Source organism: Calidris pugnax, unplaced genomic scaffold (assembly GCF_001431845.1).
Source record: "Calidris pugnax isolate Ruff unplaced genomic scaffold, ASM143184v1 scaffold25, whole genome shotgun sequence".
Lineage (NCBI taxonomy): Eukaryota > Metazoa > Chordata > Aves > Charadriiformes > Scolopacidae > Calidris > Calidris pugnax.
In genome coordinates this window covers 7,766,077-7,790,718 of record NW_015090805.1, presented here as the reverse complement: position 1 = coordinate 7,790,718, position 24,642 = coordinate 7,766,077, and the positions used below count along the sequence as shown (strand labels likewise).

The following is a 24,642-nucleotide window of genomic DNA, read 5'->3' as shown; positions in this document are numbered from 1 at the left end:
GGGGGCCGGCGGGGCCGCGCCGCAGGGCAAGGGAGCGGCGGCGGCGGGTTCGCTCCTCCGCAGCCGTTTTCGCTTCAGCCGCAGAGTCGCCGGCGGCTTCTTGAAGCCGGGCGAGTAACCGGGCACGGCGGAGGCGGCCATGGCCAGGCGGGAGCGGCTGTCCCGGCTTGGCGCGAAGAGGGGCGAGCTCCGCCTCTGGGCGGCGCTGAAGGAGGGGAGGCGACTGCCGCCGCCATTTCCCCCGGCCCCCGGAGGGCGGCGGGAACCTGAGGGAATGCCTGCCAGCTCTCGGAGCCAGCCCGCTCCTGGCTCCTCCGGCCATAACTGTTTAAAAACTACACATTAGAAGAAATGTAGAAAACTACACATTCTTCTGCCAATAAATCGTTCTGGAGGAAGCTGCCTGCGAGCTCGCGCGCACCTGTCTGAAAATGCTCCTCCCTCCTCAAAATGCGTGAGGGGAAACTCTGGAGCGCGTTCAGTGAGATTGCTTCTGGAATTCTGCAGGAAAAGGAGATCCAACAGCCCACCTAAACTAGTAAATGTTATAAAAAAAAAAGTTTGTTTTTTTTTTTTTTTAATAAGCATTACTGCCGAAAACATAAATGGATTTCTGAATCTATTCTGAAACCAGCTGGAATAGATTTCTCCAGGCAGGGATCAAGGAAATCACCAAGTGGTTGCACCAGGACAAAAATCATCCGTGGAGACACCAGAACAGGGTTACGGTTGGATCACCCACACGCCACCATCTGCCTGTGAACCCTCCTGTTGAAGCACACGTAAATCTAAAGGCAGCATTACTAAAGAGCATTAGAAAATGCTGAGGCATCTCTGCCCTCGTAAGGCAGCCTGACACACAAAGTACAGAGATTTCCTCCACAGCCTGATCCCGCTGCAAGGCTATGCCTGCTGCAGCAATTGCTATGCTTGGTCCACTGTACACTAAGCATTTATAGATGTCAGTAGATATGGTGCTCCTAACTACAAAAGATCCAGTAAAATAAAAACTATAAAGATGTTTCTTCTGCCATTTCATCAGTGGTTGTTCCTGTTTTCTTAAACCTTATTTTTTAGCTTGTTTGCTCTGATCTACTTTGTTTTGCAAACTTTTAAGCTAAAACAAACAACTTCAGGAAAAAATAAGCAATTGGGTACAAAGCTCCAGAATAAATGCCAAAGTAACAGAGCACTCACATGCTTTAGCCTTGTTTGTGTACGCTTGTGCGTGAAAGCATCGCTTACTTTCAAGGCTGCATTACATCACACTTGTACTAAAATAAGATGTTCTCATGCTTTTATATGCTTCCCTCGCATCATTTATCAAGAAGCGACTACAAGGCCATTGAATGACAGCAGATAGATTAATCATGGTTCTAGATAATCTATTTTCACTCAAATGTTCCAACTTCTTAACACTGGTTTAAAGTGCTAGCGTCCACTGTTTCAGCCATCCACAGGGTGAAAATGAACAGCACAGCTGAACAGAAAAAATATTTTTGCTCTCAAATACGAGCAAGTAGGAAGACACATGCTTTGAAGAAAGAAAACCAGCAGTTCCTTCCCAACTGCACAGTAATGGAGGATGTTGGATAAACAGATATGAGCTCTGCTAGGCATAGGACTGAGGTTAAAAGAGGAGAAGTGAAAGCTCACAGCACAGGAGCATCTTCCTGGAAAGGTATCAAAGATAACATTACAGTAACAAGATACATCAAGTGCTTCAAACATCTGAATGACATGATTTAGATTTACTAGGTTTACTGTCTGGTTGCCAAACTTAAGAAAAGCAGTTGTGGGGGGAACTCTTACTGTCCGTGTCGTATCCTTCCCCTCTAGCATCCTTGCCAATTCTGATTTCAATTAATTATCAATGTGGATTAAAGACTAAGCGTACTGCTGAGAGTGCTCAGTCTTAATGCAGTCAAAAGCAAAAGGTAAATATAAAGGTGCCTATTTGTAAGTGCTGGAGAAGGAAGGAATAATAAAAACATAAGATATTTTTTTCCCCCTTTAATTTCTTATGGTTGAAAAACAACAGCAACTGAGTTTGCCTGTAGGTGTTACTGATATTTGTAATTGGGACAGGGCAGACAAGATTTGTGTGTCAAGACTGCCTCTTGAGAAGTTGCTGATGGGAACATTCTGCTCAACTGAATCCAAAAAAGCCATGAAGTCACAGGACCTTCACAGACCATTTGTGCTGAGGTACAAAAGATGTTTAAATTCTGGTTACAGAATTATTTGAAAGTGTACACTAATTTACTTCTCAAATACATTACATTTCTTTATCTTCCACAGCCTTAGAAATCAGGAAATTGGGTGTCAGAACTGGATGACTTGTCTTTTTCTTGCTTGATTCTTCTGAACTATTTCCATAGAAACTTTGGCTTCATACAATGGGATCGGTTCATCCAGCTGGGGCCTAAAATGGAACGATATATCAGAAATGTCTGGTGAGCATGCTCAGATCAACAGAAATATTGCAGAACTACTGCTATAGACTTTACTTTCACTATGTAAATGTTGCTCCTTAAACAAAATAAAAGTTTTATAGCTTTGCTTGGATTCACAGAAGGAGGGAAGAGCCCTAAAGCAAACAGGAAACCAAAGTTAATTAAACTATATCCTCCTTACAGGGAAGAAGAAGAAGAAAAAAAAAAAAAGGCAGTGGTGGTGAGGCATTAATAGAAAAGATCTTCCATTCCCACCTCATTATGGTAGTCTTCATATCTAGTGAAGCTGTCACCTGTCACTCTTCTCAGAGGAGTATTATACAGACATATTGTCTTTTACAGCCAACACTATTTCTCAATCAATCAGACACGCTGTTGAGCAGCCAGATACATGCTCTTCCTGCCTCTGTTAAATTTTGACATAGTATATGCCACAGGAAAATCGTGGGATTTACCAGATTTTCTTGTGCTTAACCTGCTATACTACAAGCAGAAATAGTCTATAAACTGTTCCATATAATCTGTGAGGCATCTTTTCCCAAGCATCCCAATACAGATTTGCAGTACATTCCAGGCAGATTTTCTACTTCTAATGCTGAAACAAAAAAAAAAGAAAAAAAAATAATCACATCTCTCACCTGAAAATGTTACTTGATAATTTCTCCATTATATCTTCTAAGATGGGTATCTAAGAGGACTGTCAAGGTAACAACATACCTACAGATAAACCTTTCTGTAATCATATTTGTTGGCAAGCACCCTGTATTGATACAATAAAATGAAAATTAACCTTTGTTCCAATCTTTAGATCAGATATATGCACTTGTTTATATATCAGAAACCTCCTTTCCTGAAACAGTATGCAGAAATAAAACATGCAGAATAGAATTTTGAAAAATAAAGCAAGAAGATTGACAAACGCTGTCTGCACTATTACGAGATTAATCAATCAGAATGGAAATTGCATTTTTTTTGGTGCAGAATGAACGTGACAGACTTTGGTACCCATTAACTATTCCTACCTTTCATATACACATCTGAGGTAAAAATCAAAATAAAGCTAGGAACGTAGAGTCTGTAAATTCTTGGAGCACCACTGTAAGGGATTTTTGAGCTAATGGCTAACATTCATGACAGTGTAACAGATGATGCTGTATTTAGTCTTTATATGAAATTAAAAAAAAAGGTTCCTTCATTTTAAGAGCAATCTAGTTAATATTTGAAGCTCAAGCCATTTTGAAAAGCAATCACCTCACCAATTCTTCAGATGGCATTAATGCCATATGCTCAAGAATTTCATAAAATATACACCTTAAAAAAAAGCACAGATTTTTCCTTTCAACTTCAAAGCCTGTTGTGACAAAATGTGCTGTTGTTATTAAAGATACCCCAGGAGGTAACAGAAGAAATCTTACTGTTTAGTCAGCTTACTTTTTTGTATGTGGTTATTTACTCAGTTAGCATTCAACCAAAATACTAAATCATAAAACGATTCACGATAACCTGCATCCCATAAATATTTCCTTAGTGTGCCTGACCTTGCCTAATCTACTTTGCAGTTTAGTGGAGGAGGGGAGGACTTCCTTGCAGTACAGTTAGTCGTTTCACAAATATAATGACTTAATCCTCACCTGCCTCTGCTGTTCTGCTAAACTGCAAAAGTGATTCAGCAGATCTCATAATCTGCAGTGCAGTAGAGAACAGGGAGGGCCCTTAAAGCCATAAACAGACAAACCTTCCCCTGCTTGAAGTGATCCACTGAAAACTGTCACACTAGTAGAAAGCTCAGGGTCCAGCTGCTTAAGACCAAACGCAGGTAATGCCAATGGAGGCGGCCTTCCTCTTCCCACACACACATCTTCGCTCAATACATTTTAATGTACATAGCATTGCAAATGAGAAAAAGGTTATGAAGCCAAAATATTTTAGATTTTACATTTAAACTGACTGCTAAAGATTTACAGATCATGCATCTACTGCCCAAAAGAATATTTTTTTTTCCAAAGTATCATATGCATAATACAAGAACTTACAGAATCAGATCTTCAATTAATTGGTTCAATCTTGAACCAAAATATTGCATTTTCTCCAGTATGTGTGTTTTCTATTTCAGCACTGCTTTTAATGAAGGATGTTGAGACATTTATTTAGAAGGAATGCAGGGATTAGCTCAAAACATGAGTTATATTTTAGTTCCACTGTATGCTTAGCTGTGCTGACCTTTAAGCCTGTCAGTTGCATGACTGACTAGAACAGAATCTCTTTGTTGTTTCCTTGGGTATATTTCTGTCCACTCATGTTAGCAGTCGGTATTCAAAATGGCCATCAAAAGGATATAGAGGTACTTCCCTTGCTGTACATTGGACAAGTTCCATATCTCATCATTCAGAAAGGAGACTGTGGCTCCTTTAAGAAACAAGGAGTGGCTATCTGGAGGATCCAGCTTAAACAAAATGAAGAAAAATTATATTTAGTTATATTTTCCTAGAAAAAAATAAATAAAGGTTAAATGGTTATTTTATATTGATGGCTTAAAAAACCAAACCAAACCCCACCCTTGCCCATTCTTAAAACTTAGCAAACTTGTAACATTCACAGCTTTAAATGACACTTTTCTGTCTTCTCAAACAGTTTAATACCCTGAGCCAAACAAAATCAGTCCTTTAAAATTTGTCAGTATAGCCAAGCTATTAAAACAACTTAATATCATCTTAGAGAAGACAGCCCCAGAATTGCCCAAAGGAAAATAAAAATATGTTTTTATTAATGCTGTATATTTCCCACATTCTGGATGTGAAAGTCTTCTTAACTGAAAACTGATGCTATTTTACAGTGGGGAACCATTCAGCCGTGACGGAAGCTCACAGACACACCCATATCTATACTGTGGTACAAACTAACTTACTGACACAGGATCTTTACCTGCAGGTTTTTTTCTGTTGTTATCCAGTGTCCCCCAACACCAAGAAGAGTAATGATATCATGCTTGTGAGGCAGCAACTGTGATTTTGAAGCTGATTCATCTTCAGCACTATATAATTTCACTAGGGACGGGGAGGGGGAAGGGGGAAGAGAACAAATCCATTCAAGCTCAGAATTCTGTTCAAAAAGAAATGTCCATCTTTTCCCGTACAAAAAGCCACCTCTCTTGGGAGTCTCTACAGTCCTATGTCTTCAGATACAAACGAGTTGCAATAGACACGTATCAATACACACAATGAAAGATGGCTGGCAGGAACAGCACTACAATTAAATTAAGCTGTTGGTCACATGACAACATCTGAGAAAGTAGAAGATCTAGGAAATTTAATATATATTTCTTTTAATGCATTTCAGTGGAACTTTAAGAAGTTCTTCAATTATTTCAGCTAAAAATACTGACTTCAGACTTTTCAACTATTATGATTATTTTAGAATACAGGTTGACAGTACTGGCAACTATGGCATAATTTTTGTGTTAAAATAAGGTAAATAATGTCACAGCCCTAGTCTTTAAACACATTTTTTTCTTTTCGGTTTTAAATAGAGGAAAATTTCAAACAAATTTAGCAGATGACTAGCAGTATTAGATGCTTCCACTAGAGGGTGATATGAGGAGATCTTAAAGAGATCTTCCTTAAGGGAGATCTACTGAGTAAAGATCCATACATGAAATTGCCTGAGAACAAACAACTAAATTTAATCATTCGAGGCGATGCAACCTCCACCTATACTGCTTGGATATAATTTAAAAAATAAAACCCAAACAACCAAAACACAACCCCCTACTGATGCTCCGAAGACCAGATTTTCATCAGTTCCATACCTCCAGCATCTATGACGATATCCACTCCCAGGCCACCCGTTTCTTCCAAGCAGCTTTCTGCCACATCTATCTTTCCATTGGACACATCTATGACTCGAGCTAGAAAGAGCAGTACATTAGGTCAATTACAGTAAAAATGTAGGGTTTAGATTCAGAGCAGAACAGAACGTTCCTAGTTTCTGAGTATTAGAAGTTTGCAGCCAAGTCAAAAAACCCTATCAAATAATATTTTCATTTTCCAATACAGTGCAAGATCAACAACAAAACTTTGTACTAGCTTAATGGACCAGTAAAACTCAGAAGTCTGTCTAGGCCAAAAAAGGATAAAGTATGCTCCTATAAGAATTACAAATCCTTCTGTAAGTTCATTCTTTGCTTTTCTTCTTTTCCAAAGTGACTTCAGAAATAGCAAGTTCTGGAGTAACTAACCATGTTATTGAAGCAAAAGTGAGTGGCAAAAAGATAAGGAGGCACCTTATTTCACGTCTCCCAACTTTCAAATTGTCTATCAAATAACTACAGCAGTTAAGGCTTTGGGAGACTTTTCCAAGCACAGCTTTCTTCCCTTACTCTACATAAAACCCACCAGTTCCTGCCAGTCCCTTGCAGAGCCCTTCTCTTGCTTCCACACCACAGTGGGAAACAAAAACCTCTTCTGCCCAGCATGGAGCCCTGTCTCCCACTGCAAGTCAGAAGTAAACGCGTAAAAATGCACTAAATTCAGTCTCAAGGCACTGACTTGACTTTTCTTATGATTCCAGCAAGTGTTAGAATCTTATTATATCCATCTTTTCTGTAAAATAATGCTTAGTAACATTGTTACTTATCTCACAGAATGGATAAACATTAATATATTACCTCCTGCATGATGTTTTTAACCACTAAATGGCTCTCTGGGTCATTAAATAAATATTTAGATGGAAGTATTTACATTTCCTCTTGAAATATTTGTGAACTGAAAGTCACTAATACATTTTCTTCTCATATATCTGTGATACCATATTTATAGATGGTTATAAACCACAGAATCATTACTAACTAGGGCAGAGAAGCAGCAGGGAAGGTTTGTAGTTTTCTTTCATAATTATGAAGTAGAACAAACATTTGGAAACTAAACAGGCCAAAGACTTATCAGCAAAATGGTAACTGAAGTCATGTCAAATAAATTTGGAGGCACATTTTCAAATCATAATGGATTAAACTCAAATTCGCAACGTGTACTTACCCACTACAGGCTGCCGTACACCTTCTTGAATTTAATCATGGGGGTGGGAAGGAAAGAGAGAAGAAAAATTGCAAGAAAATGGTCATTAAGAAGAATATTAACAAATACTCAGTTAATGCTTTGGGTTTTGTGGTTTTGTTTTTTTTTTTTTCCCTTCCAATCAAATCATAAGATCCATTTAAATTCTTAGGTCAATCATTCAGTTTCTCCACTGAAGTCAAACACACAGTCATAATTTAATAAAGAAGTCCCATGAATTTAATAATGGTAGTCACATTCCCTGTATGCAAACAAAACTCCATAGTATCCTTTTCTTATTGGTTTCTTCAGTCAAAAAGTTAAAAGGTTTTTTTCTGAACATGGCAATTTGACAGGGTATAAAGTGTCTGCAAATAGTTTCCCTTTTTGTGAATAATGCTGATTTAGGACACTCAAAGCCTGACTATCAAAAAGAAAGGCAATAGTTTAGTCAGTTTGACTATTTTCTGATTTCTGTTTAGCAAAATTTCCAGTTTTGTTACTTAACTCAATACAAGGAGTTCAAACGGTACTCATCAAAATCCAGTTCAACGTCCTTCTAAGCAAAATGCTGTAACAATCTCTCCACTGTGGAAAAGGCTGAGCAACAAATGATAATATAATTTTGTATAATCGTTTGTCATTTATGCAAAATTTCTCACAAGACATTTGTAAATTAGTTTTGTTTCTTCTTCTTTGACTTGCACAACTTCTTAAGTAACATTATTCTAAGTGGTAAAAAGGCTTCAGTTTCTCTCTTTCACTGGTGGTGAGAAGTAGAAATCTCAAGATTTCTACAACTTGCTACCAGAGTTTATTCTCACCCAGCAGTTCAGTTACAGAGTTTAAAAACTGTCACACAAAAGATCTGCTACTTGATTTATTGAACATGCTAAAGAGACCCATGAAATCACTGATGAGTTCTTACCAGAAACACATCCACTGAAAACTCAGTATTGTTTTTTTAAAAAAAAAAAAAAAAAAAAAAAAAAAAAAATCTATCAACTGACTGAACAAAAAACCAGAACAGGGTAACCTAGGGAACAGAAAAAATACATATATGTGTGTATATATATTTTTTCTTCTGTTCTCTACAGAAACTCATCACATTATTTATGTAGTATTCTATCTCTAGTCTGAAACATAGGCATTAAAATTTGAAAATCTGTTCTAGTCCCCTCCTTCATACTATTATTATCTTTAGTCCAGAGATTGCTGAAGACATGCAGAGACCCTGTCTTGTTGAACTAAATATGAATCCTTAAACATTAACAGGAACTACTTCTTCAAGCACTGGAATAATATTTATTTTAAAAAAACACAAACCACCAAGAAAATAAACCAACCAAACAGAAAAACCCCAAAACACAAAAACAGTGGCTTTTTGCTTTCACACTCAAACTGTTTCTCTTTATAATTCTGTACCCAGGTTATATTTGTTTATTTGAAGTAAAGTTGCAATTAAAATTTTTCCCCCCTAATGTTTATGTTCCATAAGCATTTGCAAAACTGCTAAACGAACTCCAATTGTTGTAAGACAAGCACATACATGAGCAATATAAGCAATGGCCTTTTCATTGTAAGAGATGGTTATTTCAGCCATTTTATAAAGCAACTAGTTATGCTATACACTGATAACACAAACTGCTCCTCTGACAACCCATAGACTCTTGCTAAAAACTAAACAAAAAAAACCCCATTAAACAAGCACAAAACTACACTAGCACTAGCTACACTTGTGTTTCTTAGAGCATTTATTTTATATTAACATTCATATAACTTAAAAATGCCAGCAAAAAGTTGAGTATGCCAAGCAACCCAAAGCCATATTCATATGTGCTAACAGGACTATGATAATAAAATTAATTGCAAAGTCCTTTCTTAGTTAATAAAATTTTCACATCGTTAGCAAAATATACCCATAAAGTATTACAAAGCAAAGTTTTAGGTCTTTTGTATTTACTTTCACCTTCTTACAGTTGGTGTAACAAACCTCTACATTCAACAGCATTCACAAAAGTGCTTTATGTTGTGTCTGTAATGTCTACTATTACAGTAAAAAAGACTTCTGAAATAAGAAAAGGAAAAAACAGCTTGTTTTGTGAAGTTGTAAAAAAATAGAGGTAATATAAAAATCTAGAGAAGTAAGTCTGCCAGGTCTGAGAAGGAATGATTACATTTCCACCACAAAACTTTGCAGTTCCCTGTTGAAGATCGTTAAGGTCAGAAAGGAAAGAGAAAAAAGAAAAAAAAAAAAAAAAAAGTCTTTCTCCCTGCTCTTGTGTAATAACCTCTGCACAGCACTCCACTTCCTGCTGCATTATCAGCACTCCAAAGCCACTACTGGAAGAGCTAAATGCTCACTTGGTAGGCTGGAAGTGAATCACTCCCCAACACTGCAGATGTGTGTGAACGTGCAGCCCCAGAATGCACATGCACACTGTGTTGTCTCTGTGCTTCCACTGCCAGTTCTGTTCTCGGGAGCCAGAAAGGAATTAAAATTGACAAGAACTCTGTTCTCTCTGTGTCTAAAGAGCAGCCCTCTGGCTTATTTCATCCCTCTACTAGCTTACTATTCTTGAGCCAGCAGGGAGAACACAAGGACAATACTATGTGCACCTGCAATTCAGCAATGCCTGATTTTAGCGAATCACTAAGATCAAGAGAGGAGATTTGAAAACTGCTCACTTCTCCATTTGGAAAGCCAAGATTGCTAATAATATTACTATGCAAAACAACAAAGGAGAAAGGAGTCAGAGTCAGGGACAGTTAACCTTGACATTATCATTTTAATCGGATCTCATCTTAATCCAGGTATATTTTGATTGATGTGACTGTAATATACGTAGACGCGATAACTGATTACACAGTGCTTTCCCCACAGAGATATTCTTACAAGAGACAGCTAGTCTTACCTCTTCAAATGACAACAGAAATCACAGATTTAAAAAAAAAAAACAACTTGGTGATTATATTGGGGCAGTCTTGGCATTTTGAGGAGGAAGTATCAGACGCTAGTTTTAACCTTTTGTTAAGCAAAAGGTTACTGTACACTGTACGACAAAGTTCAGGGACTGCAATCAAATTGGACTTTGCAATACCATTTTAAAACTGTCTGAATAAAGAAATATTCTACTTCCCTCCACCCTGCAGCGCTGAAATAAGAAAAAGTCTCATCAGGAAAGATGCTAGTAGCTTTTACGTAAGAGCCTTTTCCCAGGGTCCAAATAGCACTGTTATTTTGAGAGAAAACCCCCAAAAAACTTAAGTAGCAAAGAAAAGAAATGAAAGAAGTCATAGATGAATCCAAGTATTATGTCTAATGTAAAGCCTGTTTTGAAAATAGGAAAATGCAGAGCCATTGAGTGTCCAGCTACAGTTATGACAGTACTTGAAACCGAGCTGCCACACAGCTTGATAAAATACTACTAGAATTAATTTGAATCTGATGAATTCTGTATCTCTAATATATGATTACATCTGAACTCTGGCTCAGGTACCTAGATTACACACTGTGATACCGGTGATTCAATAATGCTTTCTTCTTGTTTACAAGCAACAATTTTAGAAAATGAAAAGGCTTCTTGAGTAGTTAGGCCAAAAGCCCGCACTCAAATACTATTGTGTGAGATGGAAAGTACTGAGAGACAGTCATTGCAGTTTAAATGAAGAATAAGAAGATCATGAAATACACCTACACCAGAAATTTAATACCTATGGAGTACAGAATGAGTTTTAAAATTATTTAATTAGATTATTTATAAATTTGTGTTTCAGTTTTCAGATACTGAAATAAGTTTCGAGACTAAAAAGGAAAAAAAAATATCTTTTGAGACGTTCTTTAGTGTAAACTTTAACACTGAAGAATATAACTTACCCACAGGAAGTCTAAGCCTCTCCAGGTACTGCTTATCTTCAAGACTGTATGCAGTAGAGATTACTTTAGCTCCTCTGTGTTGTGCTAACTGTATAGCTATTGTACCAAATGGCTGCAGAAGCAAAAAAGTAGGTAAGTTTATTTACAGCAACAATTTGATGCAGTTTAAAAAAGGATTGTATTGCAAAGCACATTCAGGAGGAGTCAGGAGAATATCCAGAAATGAACTTCTTCAATACAACACATCTGAACCAAGAATCTCAATATTTACAGATCTGCTTCTGTTCTAAGCGAGGCCACAAAAGTCTTTTCATTGACTGGGAAGCTCTGAACAAGTTTTCAGGAGTTAACTAGTTCTCCTCCTTTTCAAGAAAATTAACACAAGTACCATAACTGCAATTGCAACTTGTAGCTTTGGGCCTGCTTGCTTGTTGAAGGAAGAAGCACTACCAAGGAAAAAGCCCCAGCCACATTTACATTAACAAATCTTGGCTGAGGCAAGCTCCACACCTTCATTAGCAATAAAGGTTGCAGTAATGCAAATGAAATTATTTATATCTAAGAGAAGTTAAAAAGCAGTGGTGGGAAAGAAATAAAAAATAATAATAATAAAAAAAAAATCAAGGCACTTTCCTCCAGTTATACCTGAGGGCTTCGGGTAAAACTATGTCAATGTACAACACCAGAAGAGAACTACCTCTCTTCACTACCCACACAACATGTAAAGGATTGTACTCTTGTCTCAGTATCTTACGTAGGAGAGCCTTTCCTATTAATCCATTAAGTTAATGGCACTGCCAGGAGTAAAATACAGGGCTTGATAAGTTTAGCGTGTTGTAAGAAATCCAATCGTTCTGCTGATAAGACAGATATTTATGGCAGAGGTAATCTTTCTGTTCTGAAATTGTTAGTATTGCACAGTTGTTACCTACACTTGCTCCATCCATTACAAGGACAGTTTTTCCAGGAGAGACGTGGGAAAGGTAGTGTAGAGCTGTGTATGCTCGGACACCATCACGAACCGTCCCGGCTGCTTCAACCCAACAAACTTTTTCTGGTTTACGAACTAAGTTTGGAGAAACAAACAGATGGGGGAAAAAAAGCAGCAAGTCTCTGACACTTCACTCAGGATTATTTTTTAGACTTCATCAATTTCTAAAACATGAAAGAAAATTATACAAGCCAAATCATCTATAGGTATAATTATGATGTCCTTCACAAAGGCAGTATTTCAATGTTGGGGCTCATGGCAGTATTAGGTCAGCCACATGGAATCAAAGTGGAAAAGGCAATTGTTATTCCAAGAATAATCAGTTTGCTCCTGCAGCACTCTTGTGAGCAAGTTCAAAGAGAAATACAATATTTAAACAGGAAAAAAAAAGAAAAAAAAAGAGACACACTTCCTACCATAACCTCCTGACAGAAATGATTTGAGGAAATCTTTTCTTTTCACAAAGATAATTTCAACACAGAGAACATACAATGTGAGTTCCAACCTATGAGTTCCTAATTCTCTTCCTCTATAGGTTAGAATCTTCTACTTCATAATCCATTGGTATAAACAGCTTGTGGAGGTTATAACACATTTTAAGACAGATCAAGGTCAAGATAACATTATTTGTCATCTCTGTTGTCTGTTATCTCTATCTACAAGACACTTAAGAGTTTTCCCATTCTATCCACACACTTAAAAGCCTGGGGAGGTAACGTGAATGAAGTACTCTGTTAACTAGAAATCACAAGTTCAAACACCATTTTTAATGTAAGCAATTTACATGATCTAGCAGAGACCTTGTTGCTAAGCTAGAAAATCATCACAGCCCAGCTGAGTCTAGCATAGAACCGAACGAAGTAAGCACAATCCTCTTGAGGCACACTAGAAAGGAGAAAGACTGGAAAAGTTTGGTCTGTCCCTTCCTATATAGCATAGGAATCAACAGTTTAACCTGAATCACTGAAGCTATAAAACAACATAAACAATGTGGGGTCCTTTATCAGTGTGCTGGAAAAGAATTCCAGGGATCATCATCAGCCTCATCACTTTGTGTGCCAGTTCATACTACTTAGCACAAAGCAAGCTACCGAAGGTAATACAAAGTCAGAAATATTTTCTGCCTATAGTTATTGTAAGTAGTGATAGGTAGTACAGACTTCTAGATTTCATTTTGCTTGATTTATACTTTTAAATGTTAGAAGGAATAAACCTTACTTTTTCATCTCCATGAGGCTATGACTTATTTTGCAAAAAACTGTCATAGCTAGTCAGGAAGATTTCATCTTTGAACAAGTCAACATCAATAATACTTGTTTACCTTTCATATGTATTTAAAAAAAAAAACACAGAAGATATTTCACAATATTTTACACAATAAAGTAAGGATTTGGGTTTGGTATAGACAAATTTAAAAGAGTCACGCAGGTTGAATTCATGGACAATCACAGAAACAAAATACAAACTCATTTGAGCAAAAGAGTAGCTTGCTTAAAGTAACAGAACAAACTTGGGAGAAGCACAGAGATCCCCAAATTTAGTATTCTACACATGAAAGCACTCCATGCCAGAATGGGGGAACTAGAAACTAACAATAATTTAAAGGAATATTTCAACACTACTTTTTCCACAATCCTCATGCCCTGAAAATTCCTCTTTCTAACTTCTAGTCTACTAATTTTATTCCATCTGTTAGTCAAGTCACAAGTGATATTCCTGGACTGAGTTAAAGTGAGGAAAAAAGCAAATTTCTCCTAATTTAATTTGTGACAGTTGAGGTGAGGAAAAAGTAGAAAGACGATGAAGCAACAAAAAGGGAAATTAGAAGGGGAAAAAAAAAAGAAAAGAAAAGAGTCAGCTTGTGTGGTTTAGGCAAAACATTAACCCATTAAATGATAACAGCAAAGAAAAAGCCCTTGAGAGTACATAGTATTCAAACTTCTGTGAACAGGTGGAGTAGACAGAATGTCACTATACAGAACAAGTTTGCCCAGAGGTCCAAGTTAATTAGCTCCCTATTAGAAAAACTAAACTGAAGTCTAAAGATACAGTAAATGTAAATATTAGCAAAATATGTTACCTACGTACCCAAATAATGCTCATGAACTAGAACAACTTCACAAAGACCAGACTCTTCAGAATCCAGGGGCAAGATTCCTGAAAAAAAATAACGAACATAGACCTTTAATTTCAAACAAGCGGATGTTATAACCAAAACAAGCTTCTCATGAAATTGCTAATCCCTCTTGGTCTGTGGTTCAGTTGCCCTCTTGTCACATCTATGACAGGTAAAAAAAAACTTGGCAAGGTAACAGCCTGTAATGTCTATGGGTACAGTGCACAAGACTGTTCCAGAGGTGCTCCAAACAGCATTTTGGGGTTGGGGAGAGAAAGAGTGGGGACACTGAGTGCTTTTTGCTACTGGCATGCTTAATTTTTGTCAGGTCACGTATGAACTCATTTCACACTGCTCTCACTCTGATGAGTGCTCCTATTTCTACTCTGGGCCATGGCTAACAAATAAAATAAATAAATAAATAAATAAAAAAATCACACTCTCGTATTGCAGACAGGAACAGACCAAGCCACACTACAGATACCTCTGGTCTTCCATCCTGATCCCTCTAAGTCTGTTGTTAGCAGAGGCAGTTAAAAAAGGGGCAAAAAGCAGCAGAGGAAAAACAAGCAAGAATGTGTAAGTTTTAAAAAGGTGGAATAGAGTAGAGGAACTGAAGGAAAAATAACACCCATGGAAGACACAGAAAGCAAACACAGAACAGGGAGAAGGAAAAAAGAAATCAATCCTGGTCATAACAGTGCTTTTCTCCTCCACTGGACAAGGAAGGAGATCCATGAGCAGTAGGTTGTAGTGTCCAGTCTCCTGAACGTATGTAGCCTTTTTCCTTGGCAAAACAGTATTTCCTTCCCTCTTCCATCCAAATCTTATACCACATTTAGAACAAAGCAAGAGCTTTGGCTTAAAATCCTCCACAAATTTGGCTACTATTTTGTTTTTCACAATTCCCATTAAAAAATGGTTACCCTACAGTGCTTGTATACATCTGCAGTTCTCTCTAGGGTTTATCTATGGAATAATGCTTATGAAAAGTTTAAAGTAGCTATCTACAGCAGCTATTGTGCAATTAGGAAATAATGCAAGAAGGGCAAGAATCTCAGAACGGAACACTTTCTTACAACATCATTATCAACTCTATCTTACTTTCATAACTTAGTCATCCTCTTAATTCTTTAGTTTAACTTACAAAATATAAACACATGAAAGAACATCCCTAAGAAATAACTCCTCTATCCTAAAGCATCATTCGTGTTTTGATGATTAATAGAATATGATATTTCAAATGTTAAGAAAGATATCCTTATAGTAAACTAAAATAACCTTGGCACCTAAACCAGTTTGCCTTCTAACATCTTACTATAGAAAAAGCAAAACACAGAATGAATAATACATGAAGACATTAATTTTCTTGACAGACGCAAAAGTTCAGGAACAAGTCACATTATCTCCTAACACTCAAGAGAGCCTCCAAGGAGTCATTACACATTGCCATCAACTCACATTGATTTCAGGGTCTCTAAAACCATTCACAAAACCATGATCCTTATACTAAGGGAAAGACATATGGCATCTTAAAGAACTGTGTCCCCTTAGTATACCTCATAATGCTTACAGAAGCTCCAATGTGAAGTATAGACCTTTATTTTATATATGCTATACACATCAAGTATTTGACACAAGCTGAAAATTAGATTTTTCACCTTACTTGTCAGAAATACCCACATAGCATAGGGCTTTCATGCATTGATTATTTATGTATTCAGTGACAGGGCATACAGAAAAACTGACACACAAACTGGCTAACCACCAGTAAACCTAAGCAGGTACATTTATATTTAGTTCCCATCTCCAAGTATTTGTGGCCAATTTAACTCAGAATATTTTTCCCTGTGCTTATTTTAATGAGGAACATGGCACAATTGATTGCTAAAAGAATCTGAGAGCAGCAAACAAAACTGACTGTAACTGAAAGAGTCAAGACTGTATCTCAAACCAAAAGATTTTTGGCTGGTCTGAGGTTCTACTACTGTCTTTTTCTTCACCAAACAAACGATTATGTGTAAGAGAATAGATTATATAGACAAATAAATCTCCTCTGGAGGATTAAAGAAAGATCAGAAAAATTTTAAAAGTGAGAAACAATTCTTGATATGATTTTAGGAACAGATTAATGATTTAACACATCAAGTACTTCCAGTGAGCACAGTACTATTCTTACATGAAAAAGAGTAGATTCATAAATAAGGACTCTATTATCGTATTATTACTGTTAAACTTCGTAAGGATACTTCGACAGAAGTACAGGCTTTTTTGTAAAATTCAAGTAGAAATATTTTTCCGACAGTTGTATATTTTGGGAGAGTTTGATGTTATTAAGCACAGAGGTAATCAAACCACTTCGCAATAGCTCATACTCTTTTAAACCTGCTCATTCATTAACCATGTATAACCTCACTGCAACAATAACTGGTAAGTGTGCTTGTTAGGAGAGATGAGCAAAATAGAAATATTTTGTTCCTATCTTTTGTATTCATAGCATCTGTACTGGACACATAAGGTTGAACAGCCGTTTGAAAGGAAACGCTATTAGATTTTGGTATTTAAAGAAGTGCGTTTTTTTTCTTTTAGGGATAAAAATATTTAATGCTGTTTTCTTTATCTTCCTATTTCCAAAAGTAACTGACTGTACCTGCATTTGCGAACATTCAGTATTGAAGAATGAAAAATGCAGACAACAGAACTCTCAGACAAAATTCATCTGCAGCTTTCATGACCCAAGTACAGACTCCATTCCCCTGATGCCAGATTTACTATGAAGTAGCTCAACTGATTCAAACTACTTACTCTATATTTGAATTAACAAGAATGGAATGAAGTCCTAATTCACAAAAAAACCCCAACCCTCTCACAGCCATTTAGAATGTCACTTAGACCTCTCAGGTCCACTGACATATTTTCAGAGGGCTTTTTTTTCCCCTAATTGGTTACTGAAACTGTATTCCTTCAGCTACAACAGAAGGCGATTGAAACACAAATACTATTTTAAAATATTCAACAGATGCAGCATGTCAGTAAGATACTTAACCAAATGAGCAATACTGTTCACAATAATCATACTATTCATAGTTAAAGTTAATTCATATGCAAGATCAGAAAATGTCTGGCCATAACTGTTCTACTTTATTAAACAAAGCAAAGCCACTTCTGTACCCCATAAAATGGAATATTAAATCCAAATTTATTACACCTTCCACAGTGAATAAATAATAATAATAATCATACATCTCATTCCATTAGATTTAAGCTAGTGAAATGAAAGGTCTGCCAAAGCTTTACCCTCAAAAGGAAAGCCCTAAACATTTTCTGTGTGATTTTTGACCTGGAAGTCTGATTTAAACAAACAAACAAGTATAGTGACTACCACTTGCCCTTCTGATGTGCTTCTCTGATAATAATGTCATAACAGGATCACAAAGCATGGACTCCTTGTGGTTAAGTTAGAGGGGAGACAAGTCCACTTTCAAGAACTCTAACATGCAGTAAAAATGAAGATTCTGGAAAAGAAGCAGCTTGAATCAGTGTTTCTTTTTAAATGTGGCCTCGTATTTAGCAAAACACCCGAGTACCTGTATTACTTTTTAACAACTCAGAAAATCCAGTAGAACTGGTGAACCTACTTTCATGTTTAAGTTAGGACCACTCTTGATTTCTTTACTCAAAGAGGAATTGACATGACTTAGAAGAAAGTGAACAGTCTTCAGTATGCTTGAAGAAGAGATTCATCACTAACAGTTAAAAGTATGTTTTTGTATCATCCTCAAGAAGGCAGGAAATATAAGTCTAGACTTTGTTTCATGCACAAAAATCAAAATATACGTATTAATTACATGAAGATGGTGTTATAAATACAAATAATTGTGTGTGTACTGAGATAGTTGCCTTTAGAACACTCACTCCACATGGCTAATTACACCCAGGTGTATAATCTTAAAGATTCACTGAATGCAGTAGGACAATGACAGATTACCTTAGCTGGGGACCTGAACTTCCATTCTTAAAATGAAAAGACTTCCCTAAGAGAACAGTTTTAGAATAGAATTCTCATTTATAGGAGTTTATTCATGCAATACCAGTTGAATCTTTGAAAAATGTTTAAATGTAGATTTAGTGATAATTATAACCTCAGGCATTCACTATAAAAAGATTACTAATTGTATTAGTGGATAAGGCACACAAGCATTAACTTACCTACCACTTCATCATCTGGCTGAAAAAAGGTTACCTTTCTTCCAACTCACGAATACATGAAAAGGAGGAAAGAAGGTATGAAGATAAGTGTTTAGAGCTGAAACTGAATATGCATTTGAAAGCACTTTTTATCATTAGTTCACAAAACTAAAAACATACCCTGCTAGTGAAATGGTTTTTTTTCTATTAAATATGCACATACAAAACCTAAATGTTTAATTCACTAAACTTTGGCACCCCATCCACAAGCAGTTACGTGCAAGTACACACACGTATATGTGTTTGAAAGATCCAGGCTTTAAACTACACATCAAAGGTGGATATGTCAGTGAAACACTGCTGAAATTCCTGAACGTTATTTTATCTTCACTATTCCAACAAATTATTTTTACAAATAAGTTAAAGACGGATATAGCATGTGCAGGTAATACCTTAAGATCTCAATATATTTGATTTAGAAAGCTGCCATGCTTTTTTTTTTTTTTAAACTCTGAACAGATATGCAGGAATTACAGTTCAGTTCCTTTTTTTACTTTCATTTCAGTATACCATTCCTGACTTAGGGGAAGCCTCATTAAGAAAGCAAACAGTTCCTACTATTGAAGGCATACCATACAAACAGTACTTAGTTGTTCTGAATTATCAGACTTTAATTCTCTCTATATACCCTAACAAGACAATTGTACTTACCTTCCAATACAACTCCAGAAATTTCTCGACCAACAGGTAGAAGCTCCTTCTCCACTTTAATTTCTGACAGAAGCTAAATGAAAATAATGGTTACAACATTGTTACTAAGACTTAAAATCTGCATATTTATTATAATCTTACAGTGTTTGATATTCACAGTCAGGAAGTTGGGCCACTACCAAAACGTTATCTGGGGGAAAAAAGTACACACATTTCTCATTTAATATTGAAACCTTTGAACTGATTTTCTGTATTTAAATTTAGGAGCATGTAAAAAAAAATTGCAGAGTTACGAACAGGCAAGCCAAACTGTGACTTTAAGTATGCAGAGGATGATAAAAAGGATTTATACTGTAAGAGAACTCACAATGACAACTGATCTTTCTCCATAAATTAGGAACCAAATTACAGGTGCTTTTTATTTAAAAAGATATGCAAGAATACCACATCAATCCTGCACCCTCTTTCTCAGCAGTAAAGCTGTATCCTTAGATGGCATAAATGGAATTGTGCCAATTACCAGCTAAGGCCTTGGCTTAGATCTTCAACGGAAACTGTAAACACCTTTAGCTCTTATAAAAAGAAATAAGCAAATACCTTTGTATCTATCCAGCTCAGTGCACAGGCTCTGACTTGTACTTTCACATCATTGTCTCTTGTGGGAGGAAGGTTTTCCTAGGACAGATTTACAGAGGTTATATTATACAACGCAACATGAGTATGCTGCTAGGATCCTCTCAAGCTCTTGAAAGCACTTTTCCACAGCGTCTTTGTTTTAGATTGTTTTGTAGTCAGAACAAGAAATTCTTTTTCAGTGAAAAGGGAGCTGATATCACAATGGATTTACAACACCATTTTCAGTACAGGTAGATTACTATTGCAAACTGAACACTAGACCTTACTAAAGCTCAACAAGACAAATTATTTTTCTGTTGGGTTGGGTTTCTCATAGGCTTTTTTTTTAGTTGTGGTGGGGTTTTTTTTGTTTAACACAAGTTAAATACCATACCTTTATCTGAAATTATTTTCCTATGTAATTATCCCCCTAATGTCTAACAAGCAGAACGGAGCAGCTCTTTAATATTATAAGTATGTTGCAAGAGTGAGGGAGAATTTTAAGAGAATTTTGACATGAGCATCTGACATACTGTACTGACAAACTTGCTGAGTAGTCCAGATGGTGTCAAAGAAACAGCACTGATAAGAATTTGTGTTAAGTTCCACAAATAATAGCTAACTGCTCTGCTAATGAAGCCTCCCCTTACTATTTCAACTCTTGTTTCTGGGATTGATATCTGAAATTATTTTAAGTAGTTGATTACTGCTGCTGTGAATTAGTTAAATAGCCAAGATAAGTTCTGGACTGCTGACTCCACACAGCTATTGAAGAGCTACCTCAGATACCGGAGGCAAAATCATGTATTTCCATGCTATACATAGACTGCGTTGTAGTTGTCCATTGGAACTGAAACACTTACCATTAGAGTACTTTGTTTCTACCTTTGAAGTTAAGTTACATTCCTAAGTGTTTAAGCTTTCTTTGGTGTTTCTTTTTTTTTTTTTTTTTTTTTTTTTTTTTTTTCAATCTCTTCCCAAGAAACAGCTGTTGCTTTTCTCCTAGGCTTAGCAACATGAGCAGTAACCTCTGTCCAAGGAACATTGAGCTGAACTTTTTCTTACCCCAGCTGAGTTAAACATGCTGTTCCTTTAAAACTGCAAGGCATTTTGCCAAACTGACCTCCTGCTCCTCAAACAAACCAAAGTGGGTTCTTACTCTTTGTTCCACAAAACAGAAAAGCCATTAAACTGTTAAGCTATATGAATACCACATCTCTGGAAAAAAAAAAAACAAACAACAACAACTAAGGGACTTGTGTAATTTATAGAAATTTACGATTATATTGTCTTTTGGAACTATCCTTTTGGTATGCATACCTCAATGAACCCAAGTACTGCTACAATGTACGTAATAGAATTGCTTTTCTTTATAAAAGAATGCAAGTCTTAAGAACAAAAAGAGACCATGAATAACAATTCATGTTTGTGCTGTTAACTGGTTCCTGCCTTCATAATTTAAGTATGTCATTATTAGGAACTGGCCAAGCACCACGTAAGGAAGGTTTGCTATGGAAATTCTTCAACCAAGTTACTGACCTTATCCACCTTCTGTTGTACTAAGCTCTCCTCAGCCAACTAGCTTTCTTTTTCCTCACTTTTTTTCAGTATTTATTTCTATTTAAGATGATTCTATAGTGCTGGTCATTACACAAACACCTGCAGAATCACTTCCTGTCTGATGAGATTTGAATAGGTAATTAAGCAGACAAGGTCTATGTGCAGGAGTGCAGTTTCAAGATCTACTTTAGCTTACCTAAGACCGTACCAGAGTCATCTGGCTAACCTGTTGCCAGCATCCACATATTCCTATCCCCTCTTTTGTGCTGGAGGTAGCAATCTTGGAGCCACCACAACAACGTGAACTAACTTGTTCACATGACCAGTTCTCACCTGGATAAGTAAGCTGATCTAGCTCATCTTATAGCTACGTGACTCCTAAAACCATTACAAGGAAGAGAACAAAAATGTGCCACTGAAAGGTGAACAGGCCTTTACAGCAAAAGCACAATTACACAAACAGTTTAAGTAGATCTAAGATTGCTCCATGAATACCTTGGTAGTATCAACATCACCCATCTCATTGCATTTTTCTCTTCAGGCGGTTTGTTAGATGTGCTTCATTATTGGGACTATGCAGCTGCTCAAGCAAGATTCTCACCAGTACTATATTGTTTCATTTTGATCTATGGCTTGTAGGTATATTTAGGTATCTGTATTGCACAGGTGTACATAGGTATCTATAGTAATTTATTTTGTACCTATAAGAGATTTAAGAACACAGGTTCACATCCTCAGAACCAAGCATTTTTGTACTGTTCAGACACCCACTGCATCAGTATACACTTACTGACATACTATTTTAGCCTTATGCCCCAAGCTCATGTGTAAACATTAATTGGATACCTGTGTACATCAAACTGACAAAGACTCTAGCGCAATAGTTTCAGCTAAATTTGACAGAAAATTTGTTGTCTTCTTGTTGTTCCTTTAAGTTGTTGGAAAACAGGTAGTTAGACAAAGGAGACTTATCAATGCCTCTGAGCAAAAGGCTGCACTGTGATCTCAATCCTCACTAGAAGCAAAGAACTCACAAGCAGAAAGAAAATAACAATAGGAACACTCCAAACATGATAAATTTCTCAAGCTATATTTCTACTTTTTCAGTGACCAGAAAACCCAATCAGGAGATGTGAATCCATATGAAGCCAGAGCTCATTTGTTATGCCTGCAAAACTTGTTTTTAAGGCATGGACACTAGAACTGCACAGAGAAATCTAGCACTTGTCTTGCCAAGTGCTGCACGATGATGGCAAAATACACATACCACATTTCCATTTACCCGTCTGTGTGTGCAAAGATTATACCAGGGTTTTTTTAAGTCTACAGAAAAGTTAGGTGTTCCAATTCCCACATGGCATTCAGCCATATTCTTTTTATCCACCGAATCATTTAGCAGTGCTATTATGATCAGAACTCACTCTTTCCTGGAAGACAAATGTCATTTCCTCTCCAGATGAATTCTGCTGACAATACAAGGCCTTCATAGTTATCTGAAAAAAAGACACGCAACCGAACTGTAATAAATGCAGTTATCTGTAGAACAAACAAGTAACTAAAGCTTTACATTACTTTACAAGCAGAACAGTGATTGTTTGCAAGCAACACAGGGCCTATGAGTCCTTCCAACACAAGTTCTAAAACAGATCAAGAGATAAGACAAGATACAGTGTTACCTGCAACACATTACATAAATACTGTTGGTGGTAATGTAGCAAATCCTACGGACTGAGGATGTACAGCGAGAGGCAATGAATGATATACAGGATTTACCGATTGGCTGTCCAGTGCTTGGGTTGTTTGCCACCAAGGCTGGAAGGTGCACAGTTTGAGTAGCTCAGACAAAGGCAGCGCAAAGGGCAATACAACCAGTGCAGGAATACAAGGAACCTTACTTATGACTTCGCTAAAAATCACAACTTTGGGTTTTGGTCTCCTCTCCCAACTTGGCATATGCTGTCCTCAACAAACAAGAGCCTTTTGGAGAGAGAGGAAAAAAACAGTTAAAAAAGAGGCTCTCTTCAAGTTACAGGGGAAAGAAAATCACAGAGCAGAGAGGCAGAAAACCACTATATTGCTTCTGGCAGCCAACACGAACACCTCAGGCTACACCCGAGATCGAAGCGACTGCCCCGAGACACCTCGCCGTTCAGAGAGGCGGAGCAGCGCGTGCAACCGGGGCCCAGCACAACCCCGCAGGGAGCCCCGGGCTGGGTGGTACCGGGCCGCTTCACCTGCCTCTCGGCGCACGTTCCCCCCCGAGGGCAGCCGCCCGCTTCCCTTAATGCCCCCAGCCAGGCCACTGCCGTTACGCCGGTGCTTTACCACACCGGAGAGCAGCTGGGGTTGAGGGAAGGCGCCCTCGCCTCACCCGCCTCCGCACCGCGCCACACGCAGCGCCGCGGCAGCCCCTCAGCACCCACCGCGGAGGAAACCGGCGCGAAGACGACGCCAAACGGACGGGTGCTCCAACCCCACCCCGGGCACCCAGCTGGAAAAGCCGCCGGGAAGCGCCACCACCCCCGCGCGCAGCGGTTGCCATGACAAACCGTTACTTCCGCCGCTGCTCCCCCACCTCGGCGCCCCTTCCGCCGAGCGCGGGCACCACCCCGCCCCACGCCCCGCTGCCCAGCGTGGCCCCACGGCAGCCCGTGATTGGCCAGGACGGCCGCCACTCACCGCAAAAGCGGGGGCGGGATTGGCTAGGGTGGCTGTCGTTCGCTAGGAGGGGGCGGGATGAGGCCCCTCCCAGAGACTACGCGGCCCAGCAGGCTGCGCGGCCCCGCCCGTCGGGCTCACAGCGTCCGTGACCTCCTGGGAGCGGGGCCGGTGGCCGGGACACGAGTTGGGGCGGGGTTTGAGGGAAGAAGAGACGCCGCCTCGAATTACCCTTGTGCAAAATAAAGGGACCGCCTGCCCCCACTGGCATTGAGGAGGGAGTCCAGTCACCCCCTTTCTCCCCTGCGCCCTGACCTCCCTCGGCGCGAGAGAGGGCCCGGCCGAGCTCGGATTGGCCGGAGGAGGCGGAGTCCCCGCGGCCTTCCCGGCTTCTGATTGGTGCCATTTACCTGCCAGTCGTG

At 38.1% G+C, this 24,642-nt stretch overlaps 2 protein-coding genes across 8 annotated transcripts in view; both read right to left on the bottom strand.

Moving 5' to 3' along the window:
* The window catches only part of DONSON (downstream neighbor of SON), a 9,156-nt gene extending 7,313 nt beyond the window's left edge, over positions 1 to 1,843 (bottom strand). The window contains exon 1 of the mRNA XM_014937999.1: positions 7 to 1,843. Coding sequence (XP_014793485.1) covers positions 7 to 141 — 135 coding nt within the window. The 5' untranslated portion in view covers positions 142 to 1,843. The remainder of the gene's footprint in view (positions 1 to 6) is intronic.
* Positions 1,844 to 1,998: 155 nt separating this feature from the next.
* On the bottom strand, positions 1,999 to 24,474 carry CRYZL1 (crystallin zeta like 1). Of its 7 annotated transcripts, none has more exons than XM_014938219.1 (15): positions 23,986 to 24,103; positions 23,336 to 23,539; positions 22,984 to 23,055; positions 19,985 to 20,062; positions 19,388 to 19,460; positions 18,698 to 18,742; positions 14,461 to 14,529; positions 12,314 to 12,447; positions 11,382 to 11,493; positions 7,487 to 7,510; positions 6,262 to 6,360; positions 5,379 to 5,500; positions 4,794 to 4,899; positions 3,095 to 3,144; positions 1,999 to 2,425 (listed from the first exon to the last, which is right to left on the bottom strand). In XM_014938219.1, the coding sequence occupies exons 2-14, from the start codon at positions 23,513 to 23,515 to the stop codon at positions 3,104 to 3,106; spliced, it is 1,155 nt and encodes a 384-aa protein (XP_014793705.1). In that variant the 5' UTR covers positions 23,516 to 23,539; positions 23,986 to 24,103; the 3' UTR covers positions 1,999 to 2,425; positions 3,095 to 3,103. The 7 variants fall into 7 exon arrangements, with proteins under 7 accessions (XP_014793705.1, XP_014793703.1, XP_014793702.1 ...); XM_014938217.1 differs by lacking the exon at positions 23,986 to 24,103 and adding an exon at positions 24,452 to 24,474 and having other exon boundaries at positions 2,205 to 2,425; positions 3,095 to 3,140; XM_014938216.1 differs by lacking the exon at positions 23,986 to 24,103 and adding an exon at positions 24,242 to 24,385 and having other exon boundaries at positions 2,205 to 2,425; positions 3,095 to 3,140.
* Positions 24,475 to 24,642: the final 168 nt, after the last annotated feature.

Bases quoted from the DNA above. Each gene is read 5' to 3' on its own strand.
- CRYZL1 (XM_014938217.1), bottom strand. From the start codon at position 23,515: ATGCCAAGTTGGGAGAGGAGACCAAAACCCAAAGTTGTGATTTTTAGC. The intron at 19,461-19,984 runs GTATTTGCTTAT...ATTTTCATTTAG, and splicing joins TGAGCTGGATAGATACAAAG to CTTCTGTCAGAAATTAAAGT. The intron at 3,141-4,793 runs ATATCCTTTTGA...CCTCTTAGATAC, and splicing joins ACAGCAAGGGAAGTACCTCT to CCATCTTAGAAGATATAATG.